General features: G+C 41.4%; 1 protein-coding gene across 4 annotated transcripts in view; it reads left to right on the forward strand.

The window, feature by feature from the left end:
• Positions 1 to 12,219, forward strand: part of NLGN2 (neuroligin 2) — a 304,593-nt gene that overhangs the window by 157,238 nt on the left and 135,136 nt on the right. For 3 of the 4 annotated variants that reach the window (XM_063930694.1, XM_063930696.1, XM_063930695.1), the window contains exon 3: positions 3,255 to 3,311. The exons of the other annotated variant lie outside the window; for it this stretch is intronic. In XM_063930694.1, the coding sequence (XP_063786764.1) occupies positions 3,255 to 3,311 (57 nt within the window). The remainder of the gene's footprint in view (positions 1 to 3,254; positions 3,312 to 12,219) is intronic. 4 annotated transcript variants of the gene reach the window in all.

A 12,219-nucleotide genomic window follows, 5' to 3' on the forward strand; every position in this document is an offset into this window, starting at 1 on the left:
ATAAGTAGTAGTAGAAGGAGATATAGAGTAGAGCGTTATGTAATAATAGTGGGAGATATAGAGAAGAGCTATAAGTAGTAATAGAAGGAGATACAGAGAAGATCGTTATGTGATAATAGCGGGAGATATATGGGGTAATTCCAAGTTGATCGGGGTGTGTCCAAACTGAAATCTAAATTGGAGTGTAAAAATAAAGCAGCCAGTATTTATCCTGCACAGAAACAATATAACCCACCCAAATCTAACTCTCTCTGCACATGTTACATTTGCCCTCCCTGCAGTGCACATGGTTTTGCCCAACTGCTAACAAATTTGATGCTGCAATCAACTTGGAATTACCCTCATAGAGAGGAGCTTTAAGTAGCAATAGAAGGAGATCCAGAGCAGAGCGTTATGTGATAATAGCGGGAGATATAGAGAGGAGCTATCTGTAGTAATAGAAAGAGATATAGAGAAGAGCGTTATGTGATAATAGCCGGAGATATAGAGAGGAGCTATAAGTTGTAATAGAAAGAGATACAGAGAAGAGCGTTATGTGATAATAGTGGGAGATATAGAGAGGAGCTATAAGTAGTAATAGAAGGAGATATAGAGAAGAGCGTTATGTGATAATAGTGGGAGATATAGAGAGGAGCTATAAGTAGTAATAGAGAGAGATATAGAGAAGAGCGTTATGTGATAATAGTGGGAGATATAGAGAGGAGCTATAAGTAGTAATAGAAGGAGATATAGAGAAAAGCGTAATGTGATAATAGCGGGAGATATAGAGAGGAGCTATAAGTAGTAATAGAAAGAGATACAGAGAAGAGCGTTATGTGATAATAGTGGGAGATATAGAGAGGAGCTTTAAGTAGTAATAGAAGGAGATATAGAGAAGAGAGTTATGTGATAATAGTGGTAGATATAGAGAGGAGCTATAAGTAGTAATAGAAGGAGATACAGAGAAGAGCGTTATGTGATAATAGTGGTAGATATAGAGAGGAGCTATAAGTAGTAATAGAAGGAGATACAGAGAAGAGCGTTATGTGATAATAGTGGGAGATATAGAGAGGAGCTATAGGTAGTAATACAAGGAGATATAGAGAAAAGCGTTGCGTTATGTGCTAATAGCGCGAGATATAGAGAAGGGCTATAAGTAGTAATAGAAGGAGATATAGAGAAGAGCGTTATGTGATAATAGTGGGAGATATAGAGAGGAGCTATATGTATGAATGGAAGGAGATATAGAGAAGAGAGTGATGTGATAATAGTGGGAGATATAGAGATGAGCTATATGTAGTAATAGAAGGAGGTATAGAGTAGAGCGTTATGTGATAATACAGGGAAATATAGAGAGGATCTATAAGTAGTAATAGAAGGAGATATAGGGAAGAGCGTTAAGTGATAATAGTAGGCGTTATAGGTGGACATTTACTAAGCAGTGATAAGAGCGGAGAAGTGAGCCAATGGAGAAGTTTCCCCATCAACCAATCAACAGTTCTGTATCATTTTATAGTATGCAAATTATAGATGTTACGTCAGTGCTGATTGGTTAACATGGGCAAGTTCCCCACTGGCTCAGTTCTCTGCTGTTATCACTGCTTAGTAAATGTCCCCCATAGAGAGGAACTATATGTAGTAATAGAAGGAGATACAGGGAAGAGCGTTATGTGATAATAGCGGGAGATATAGAGAGGAGCTATATGTAGTAATGTGTTTGGAGGAGCTATCTCTGCTGCTTACATAGAAGCAGCAGAGATAGCAGTAATATTCGTCCCACCTCCCACTGCATTACTGATCTAACTACGTCACATGGGGTCACGTAAGCCAGCCACCATACGAGCTACCAAGAGGCCAGGAAATCCCCATCCTTTGACAGAAAGCCTGGTCTTATCCCTCCCTCGCAACGGCGGCGACACGCCTGTGTTTTGAGAAATAGAAGCCATTGCCAGCCCCCTCCCTGCCCTACAAATGGCAGCACACTGTCAATCACTGAGCGGGTCCTGCGCCTGCACAAATCACCGCACATCGGTACTCCGTGGCACAGAACGGCACTGCATCCACAGCGGTATTAGACCCATAGAGAGGAGCTGTATGGAGTTATAGGCAGAGTTATAGACAGGAGCTATGTGCTAATAGAGGATCTTATAGAATGGAGCAATATATGTAATAGAGGCAAAATATATACGTGAGGTTAATAGGAGAAATAGAGTTATCTGGAAGAGTTATGCGAAGTTACAGGTAGAGAAGTGTAGGGGGGGATTATAGGGAGCTATAGGAGTCATAGGGTTGGGTAATATGGTGGGAGCATGGCCTAGCACTGGGAACGGCCACGGCTGCTCAGAAAACGATATCCTCTGTATACCAGTAGTTAGTACCTGCCTCTGCGCTACCCCCCCCCCCACCCCCCACACACACACTTCCTCCCCCAATGCACCGGTTAAGGGGGGGAATAATATATATTATACGACTAATAGAAGGAGTTATCTTTAGGTGTTATATGAAGTTATAGGAAGAGTAATAGGGAGAGGTCACATTACACATAAGATTAAATATGTGTCCTACCGGGAGGGCCTATATGGCATTATATGTAGGAGATATATAGCATATAGTAAGAGTTATAGGAGGACTTATAGTGGTGGCTCTGTGGAATTGGATTACAGGTAGTTATAGGTGTTATAGGGAGGGGTTATATAACAAGTATCATGACATATAGGGAGGGGTGGTATGGAGTTTTAGGGTGGAGTGATATATTATAAGGAGTAATTATGAGAAGTGATATATGGAGCAATCAGAGAATAACAGTCTCGCCATATACTTAGCTATGATAAAACAACAAATTTACGGGAACGGTTTGGTGAGCTTATTGTCGATGTGATAAAGTATTGCTGAAGCGTTTCTTGTCCATTTTTATGTCACTCTTCAGCCAATGAGGTTGGGGTATTTTTTCATTTTGTTTTTACAAAATAGGTTTTGAAAAAAATGAAATACTCTACTTCCCGACCCCTATTGTAATTGTGTTTTCTAAACTTGCTTTTTCTTTTTTATATTAAGAAAAGATGTTGAAAAAAAAAGATTTGTTTTTTTTTATGACCTTTTCTTGAATCTATTTTTTCTTTCTCTCTTTCCCCCTTTCTCTCTCTCCCTCGGTTATTTTTTTTATCTTTTTTTTTTTTTTTTTTTACATCTTTTTCTTTTCTTTTTTTTGTTTTTTACATTATATTTTTTTTCTTTTTCTTTTTTTATATATATATTTTTTTCGCCTTGACCTCCAGGTCCCATTTCCAAATCTCGGGAGGAGTCCAGAAAGTCTCAGCACACTCCAGACGAAGGTAGATCTCACAGTCTTTTCTTGATTTTTCTTCCTTCTTTTTTTGGGGGCATTGTGCATGATGTTTTGGTTTCTCTATAAAATGCACCTCTCTGTCTGTCTGCCTCCTTAGGGTGCGGATGTGTTGCCTGTGTACATTGGCGGTTGTGTTGTGGCGTGCAAGTGTGAGTTTGAAAAACGAGAGCAAACCAACATTGTCTTTGCTGCAAAACTTTCCTTCCTCCCGTCTACACAGTGACAATCTATTAAGTCATCTTGCACTTATCAGTGTGTCCCTCACCTTCCTACAGTACAGCAGAGCCCCACAGCCTGTCAATCAGTAAGACCTGGTGACATCACAGAGGCCTGCCTCTGCGATGTCACTACGGCCCAGCCTCAAAAACATGGCCGCCTCCACTGTACGTGAGTGAGGGCCACACTTGAACGTCATTAAATTAACTCTGCTCTCTTTCTGACATTTCCCTTCTCCCCAATAACTCTATAATATACAACTCAATAGTAAATATTTTTCCTGCCTGCCTCCTGCAGACTGTCTCTACCATATCCACACCTCTGCAGAGCATTGTTCTATTAACCCGTCATTAATCTGTGCAATTTTCCTCAAAGCAGCTTAAATAAGGAGCCAGTGTGAGGCAGCGGGTGCAGTCATAAATTATTTTAGGGCTCGTTAAGACTGACGAGAGTGAAAAGAGCGCGGCGGAGCATTTATGGCTTAGTGGTGGGAATAGGAAGAGAATGGGGGACGGTTAAGGCGAAATGGGAATATGCAGGGCAGTATAAAGGTAAAGCGTATATGGGCAGATAAAGGAGAATGGAAAATGGACAGGTACAGGTAAAGATAAGGTAAAGAGGTGAATGGTAATTGGGCATGTGGTCCAGGTTTAAGTTGAGGTATAGCTATGTTATGAATAGAGACTTGCAGGTATAAGATTAAGGCACAGGTACAGGTGGAAAGTAAATGGACAGGTACAGCTGTGAAATGAACCGAGTATTACAGGTATAAGATGAATGGATATAAAAAAAACAGATATGAGGCAAATTAAGTGTCACAGGTGCAAAATGATTGGACAATCACAGGTGTGAGGTAATTGCACAGTTTCAGGTGTGACAAAAATGTACAGGTGCAGGTGGGAGATGTACACAGAGGTAAATTTGAAAGAATAGAGAAATACAGGTGTAGAATGAATGGGCAGGTATAATATAAACTGAGAGGTGAACGTGTGAGATGTGTGTGCAGGTACATCTGTAGAATGAATTGACAGGCACATGTCTAAGACAGATACAGGTGTGATATGGAAAGATAGGTGCAGGTGTGAGATGGAAAGATAGATACAGGTGTGAGATGGAAAGATAGGTACAGGTGTGAGATGGAAAGATAGATACAGGTATGAGATGGAAAGATAGGTACAGGTGTGAGATGGAAATATAGGTACAGGTGTGAGATGGAAAGATAGATACAGGTGTGAGATGGAAAGATAGGTGCAGGTGTGAGATGGAAAGATAGATACAGGTGTGAGATGGAAAGATAGATACAGGTGTGAGATGGAAAGATAGATACAGGTGTGAGATGGAAAGGTAGATACAGGTGTGAGATGGAAAGATAGATACAGGTGTGAGATGGAAAGATAGATACAGGTGTGAGATGGAAAGATAGATACAGGTGTGAGATGGAAAGATAGATACAGGTATGAGATGGAAAGGTAGATAGAGGTGTGAGATGGAAAGGTAGATGCAGGTGTGAGATGGAATGATAGGTGCAGATGTGAGATGGAAAGATAGATACAGGTGTGAGATGGAAAGATAGGTACAGGTGTGAGATGGAAAGATAGATACAGGTGTGAGATGGAAAGATAGATACAGGTATGAGATGGAAAGATAGATACAGGTGTGAGATGGAAAGGTAGATACAGGTGTGAGATGGAAAGGTAGATAGAGGTGTGAGACGGAAAGATAGATACAGGTGTGAGACGGAAAGATAGATACAGGTGTGAGATGGAAAGATAGGTGCAGATGTGAGATGGAAAGATAGGTGCAGGTGTGAGATGGAAAGATAGGTACAGGTGGGAGATGGAAAGATAGGTAGAGGTGGGAGATGGAAAGATAGGTAGAGGTGGGAGATGGAAAGATAGGTAGAGGTGGGAGATGGAAAGATAGGTACAGGTGGGAGATGGAAAGATAGGTACAGGTGGGAGATAGAAAGATAGGTACAGGTGGGAGATGGAAAGATTGGTGCAGGTGTGAGATAGAAAGATAGATACAGGTGTGAGATTGAAAGGTAGATACAGGTGTGAGATGGAAAGATAGGTACAGGTGTGAGATGGAAAGGTGGGTACTGGTGTGAGATGGAAAGATAGGTGCAGGTGTGAGATGGAAAGATAGGTACAGGTGTGAGATGGAAAGATAGGTACAGGTGGGAGATGGAAAGATAGGTACAGGTGTGAGATGGAAAGATAGGTGCAGGTGTGAGATGGAAAGATAGGTGCAGATGTGAGATGGAAAGATAGGTGCAGGTGTGAGATGGAAAGATATGTACAGGTGTGAGATGGAAAGATAGGTACAGGTGTGAGATGGAAAGGTAGGTGCAGGTGTGAGATGGAAAGATAGGTGCAGGTGTGAGATGGAAAGATAGGTGCAGGTGTGAGATGGAAAGATAGGTACAGGTGTGAGATGGAAAGGTAGTTACAGATGTGAGATGGAAAGATAGATAAAGGTGTGAGATGGAAAGATATGTACAGGTGTGAGATGGAAAGATATGTACAGGTGTGAGATGGAAAGATAGGTACAGGTGTGAGATGGAAAGATATGTACAGGTGTGAGATGGAAAGATATGTACAGGTGTGAGATGGAAAGATAGGTACAGGTGTGAGATGGAAAGATAGGTACAGGTATGAGTTGGAAAGATAGGTACAGGTGTGAGATGGAAAGATACAGTAAGTGTAGGTGTGAGATGGAAAGATAGGTACAGGTGTGAGATGGAAAGATAGATACAGGTGTGAGATGGAAAGATAGATACAGGTGTGAGATGGAAAGATAGGTACAGGTATGAGTTGGAAAGATAGGTACAGGTGTGAGATGGAAAGATAGGTACAGGTGTGAGATGGAAAGATAGATACAGGTGTGAGATGGAAAGATAGGTACAGGTATGAGTTGGAAAGATAGGTACAGGTGTGAGATGGAAAGATACAGTAAGTGTAGGTGTGAGATGGAAAGATAGGTACAGGTGTGAGTTGGAAAGATAGATACAGGTGTGAGATGGAAAGATAGATACAGGTGGGAGATGGAAAGATAGATACAGGTGTGAGATGGAAAGATAGATACAGGTGTGAGATGGAAAGATAGATACAGGTATGAGATGGAAAGATAGATACAGGTGTGAGATGGAAAGATAGATACAGGTGGGAGATGGAAAGATAGGTGCAGGTGTGAGATAGAAATATAGATACAGGTGTGAGATGGAAAGATAGGTGCAGGTGTGAGATGGAAAGATAGATACAGGTGTGAGAGGGAAAGATAGATACAGGTGGGAGATGGAAAGATAGGTGCAGGTGTGAGATAGAAATATAGATACAGGTGTGAGATGGAAAGATAGGTGCAGGTGTGAGATGGAAAGATAGGTGCAGGTGTGAGATAGAAATATAGATACAGGTGGGAGATGGAAAGATAGGTGCAGGTGTGAGATAGAAAGATAGATACAGGTGTGAGATGGAAAGATAGGTACAAATGTGAGATGGAAAGATAGGTGCAGGTGTGAGATGGAAAGGTAGGTACAGGTGTGAGATGGAAAGATAGGCACAGGTGTGAGATGGAGAGATAGGTGCAGGTGTGAGATGGAAAGATAGGTGCAGGTGTGAGATGGAAAGATAGGTGCAGGTGTGAGATGGAAATATAGGTACAGGTGTGAGATGGAAAGGTAGGTACAGGTGTGAGATGGAAATATAGGTACAGGTGTGAGATGGAAAGATAGGTGCAGGTGTGAGATGGAAATATAGGTACAGGTGTGAGATGGAAAGGTAGGTACAGGTGTGAGATGGAAAGGTAGGTACAGGTGTGAAGTGAGCAGAAGATATTAATATAGACAAATTTATGAAATGGATAGAGATATACAGGTGCCAGATTGATAAATATAAAAGTGTGAGAGGAAGAGCGAGATACAGGTGTAAAATGAGATACATGGATACATAGAGACATAGATACATGGATACATAGAGACATAGATACATGGATACATATTAGAGAGCTGGATGAGTGAAATTAATACAGATATATATTTTTGAGAGCAATAGTAACAGGAGATGGTGGGATACATGGAGACATGAGGTGGATGGATAGATAGATAGATAGATAGATAGATAGATAGATAGATAGATAGATAATTAGACAGAAATATATTAGATAGATAGATAGATTATTAGACAGAAAGATATTAGATAGATAGATAATTAGAAAGATATTAGATAGATAGATAGATAGATAGATAGATAGATAGATAGATAGATGACTAGACAGAAATATATTAGATAGATAGATAGATAGATAATTAGACAGAAATATATTAGATAGATAGACAGACAGACAGATAGATAGATAGATAGATAGATAGATAGATAATTAGACAGAAAGATATTAGATAGATAGACAGATAGATAGATAGATAGATAGATAATTAGACAGAAAGATATTAGATAGATAGATAGATAGATAGACAGATAGATAGATAGATAATTAGACAGAAAGATATTAGATAGATAGATAATTAGACAGAAAGATATTAGATAGATTCAGGTGCAGAGTGAGTTGGGACATACTCTCCGGCTAGTTACCTGGGTGTAGGGTGTTTGGCAGGTCTGGTCCGGGTTTAGTCACTGGCTGAGATCAGATGCTGAACAAGTCAGTCTGGTGATAGCCTGGGTGTGGGTGGGTTTAGCATCAGGATGTCCGGGACAATGAGGGTCCAGTGTTCTTGTATACTTCAGCTGTGGCCGAAGGTGAATCCCCATGGCTGTGTTTGCTTTAGTCTAAGGAGGTAATTGTAACCTGCTGTTGCGGAAGACCTGACTGCTGTGTAAACCTACAGCTTTTACCATACCTGCTGAACATGGTTCTTACAAGTGTCACATTTTGGTGGCCCGTACGGGGACATTGGCAGGCAGGTTCAGGCACATTCAGGTGAAGGGACCCACCAGTGAGTGTATAGCAGCAGAAGGGCCCATGTACCGCTGTACTGACAGGCTGATTTCCAGCATTTGGTGTCATGTCCGATAGGAGCCTGAACTGAGCACCAGCGGGTGAGTAGAGTGAACTGACCCAAGAGAAAAAAAGTTTACATTTTGTTTGCACCAGTAGAGAGAGGGTTAAAAAAAAAGAAGTTACTTATTCCCTGGGCAAAAATCCTGGTGGGTCTGCATGCCCTGTTATTGTTGGGTGGGGCAGCCCAGAGGAAGCTGGGAGACTGTGCAAAGGGGTTCCGGTTCGCATACCAGTGTTCAGGATGCCGCAAGTTGGAATACCGATGCCGGAAATAAAACAGGGATCCTGACGTTGCCAGTGCTAGAATCCCAAATGTCAGCATCCCGATCATAAGGCTGGGGGGTAGGTGTGGGTGTCGTGGATACCCACAAGTGGGAATAGTTCCTGCTAGTCAACATGCCAACTGTCAGGTTTAGGGGGGGTGCGGGATGTAGGTGCCGGTATTGTGACCAGCGGTCAGAAGTCCGCCGGTCACAATACCACCGTCTGATGATGTTGAGGCATTTTTGTACATATTTGAGAGAACATTGACATGTCTGCGACACGCATGACCTGTATCCAGCCACGTAGCCCGGGTGTGTTGAAAATTCCTATGGTAATTTGTTGCGAATGAGGAGAGCCAGGACAATATTCATCATGATTGTCCAAAGCGTTCTGATCCCATCGAGTATGCGACAGGAAAAATAGCCAGACCAGCCATCACTATGTGCACCGGGCTTTCCTCTCTTAAGCAATCAACTTTGTTCTGAGTGGCAACACGAAAAGAAGGTCAGGATTTCTGGGCCCTTGTTGATACATGAAGTGAACTGTCTATTGTGTCCGGAGAATTAGTACCAAAAGAAGTGGACCGAGTAAGACCTTCTGTGAGGCTGCTGTGTGTACATGGGGCCACGGAAGATTTTTCCCAGGTACAATTTTCACCAATAATTAATGGACTCTTAACCTCAGTTACCCCAATATCCCTATACCCCCTGATAATGGGACAGGATTTTTCTTGGTAGGGGAAATGTTGGCTGGCTGGGCCAATGAAGATAAGGCAGCTACTGACGGTTGAGGTAAGACACTCAAAGGACTTAGGCACTAATTCACAAAACTATAACTCCTTCCACTAACATGCAGGGTCCTCCCACCACTAAAATGCAAGCGCTTTGCTCATATCTTCAGGGTGGCCTCCTGCCTGGGCAGCCTAGCTGTGAAGACAGTCACCGGACCTACTATATTTTAGGTTGCAGCGGTTATGTGTAATGTCACGCAGCTGCCGTGGGCCACCCCGTAAATGGTCCAGACACACCATATTTGTCAAGACCGTGCCCCCACAATGTACACCACCCATAAAACGCTGCAATGCCACCCCATCATTGCCACCCCCCCACTGGCACTTAGATTGCAATCGCAATCTTGGTCCTCACGCTTGCGCACAGGGGCAAATCACTGTTGAAATCACTGAATAACAATTTCCGCACTTCAGCATTAGAGGCTGAATTAGGCCCTTAATACCTTTGAATTTGCTTGTGAGATGGGAATCGAGGAGGACATAAGACCAAGTAACAGTTGGCTGACAATGTCCCATCCTGCATCTGAGTGCATAGCGAAACCAGTAATGGCCATAGAACAGCCAGAGGAACCTGGTTTGGAAGATGACTGGTCACCTTTAGAAAAGGACATGTCTTTATGGGACTTTGCACGGGATCAGATGAATGATAGTACTTTGGTGAATGCGTTCCAAAATGTATTTTAAATAAGTTGCAGAATAAAGACTGCCCTACTTCCAGAGGGCACCCCATATTTTGCGTTTAAAGGTGACTTATTGTATCGGGTTGCCTATGTGCAGAGAAAAAAGGTAGACTTGTTGTTGGTTCCCCGGGACATGAACCATTAGTACATAAGGCTGAACAGATGCATCTTTGTGGATGGAATCTGTGGGAAGAGAAAACTCTTCAGCGAATACAATGCAGTTTTTTTTCTGGCCTTGCATACATACAGGGGTAAAGAAATATTTTGAGGAATATCCAATTTGTCAGAGGACAGCCCCCAGGCCACAGTTTAAAGCTCCTGTAGTACTCTTGGCAGTCATTTTAGTCCTGTTCAAATGGATTGGGGTGGATCTGGTTAGTTGAGAAGTCAGCTCGGGGTCACCGATATATATTGGTGATATTAGACTATGCTACTAGATATCCCATAGAAATAACACAGAGAAATATTAAATCTAATACCATTGCTTGGGAATTGTTAATAACCAGGCAGGGCATACCTAAGGAGGTTTTAACTGACCAGAGAACCCCCTTTATGTCCAAACTGATGAAAGACCTGTGTTGGGTATTAGTTAAAAAGGATAATGACTTGGGTGTACCACCCGCAAACCAGTGGATTGGTAGAGCGGTTCAACTGTACTCTTCAACAAATGGACAGACTGAAAGTCAGGACAGTTGGGACTGGTATCTGTTACTACCCTATCTCATGTTTGCGGTACGGGAAGTGCCACAATCTACTACTGGTTTTAGCCCTTTTTAACTCTTGTATGGGAGACAGCCCCAGATAGGAACAACAACCAGCCCAGGAACCTAACATTGTGCACTTTGTGTCCCAACTGTATAACTATTTAAAGGCCTTAGTAAAATAGCATATGGACCAAGCCCAGCAGTGACAAAAATACAATTATAACATAACTGCGGTAGTTTGGTCCTTTAACCCTGAGGACAAGGTGTTATTTTTCATTCCCACTGCAGAAAAGTAAATTCTGTGCCCATTGCCAGGGACCATACAAGGTTATTGAAGTGGTAGGGTCAGTCAATTAAGCCAGGAAGGTAAAAGGAAGGTGGAACAGGTTTATCAGGTTAACCTGTAAAAAGTTTGATGAGAGAGTATCAACCAAACCTCAGGTTTTGCTATAAATGTATTGTGCCAAATAAAGAATGGTTAAGTTCTTGAGTCTGTCCATCTCCCACATGTATCTTTCAATCCACCGCACCTGAAGTTAGATAAAGAAAAGTTCATAGATTTATATAAAAAAATAAATATGAGTGAAATTTAACATTAAATAAACTGATGGATAATAGATGAAAGACAGATAGAGAGATAGAGAGATAGATAGATAGAGAGATAGAGAGATAGATAGATAGATAGATAGATAGATAGACTTATATATTTCTCTCACGTCTGTCTCATATCTGTTTATTCATTTATCATACATCTGTTTGTCTATCTATCGATCTATCTATATATAAATAAGCCAGCATCATTCCACAAGGGACCCACTGCAGCCCCGGTAAATAATGATCGGTCTCGGCGCCCTGTCACACTATCTATCTATCTATCTATCTATCTATCTATCTTATAATATATATATATGATCACTTGTATTTATCATCTATCTATCTATCTAGATATATGTCAGATAGATAGACGTATAGATAAATAGACATATGTCAGATAGATAGACGTATAGATAAATAGACAGACAGACAATTATGAGTTTGTTAGTTAGTTAAATAGATGGATAGATGTGAGTTAGTTAGATAGATGTGAGTGAGTGAGTGAGTGAGTGAGTGAGTGAGTGAGTGAGTGAGTGAGATAAATAGATAGATATGAGTGGTATATAGAAATAGACAGATAGATAGATAGATAGATACATACATACATACATACATACATATGAGTGGGTG

Source organism: Pseudophryne corroboree, chromosome 6 (genome assembly GCF_028390025.1).
Source record: "Pseudophryne corroboree isolate aPseCor3 chromosome 6, aPseCor3.hap2, whole genome shotgun sequence".
Classification (NCBI taxonomy): domain Eukaryota; kingdom Metazoa; phylum Chordata; class Amphibia; order Anura; family Myobatrachidae; genus Pseudophryne; species Pseudophryne corroboree.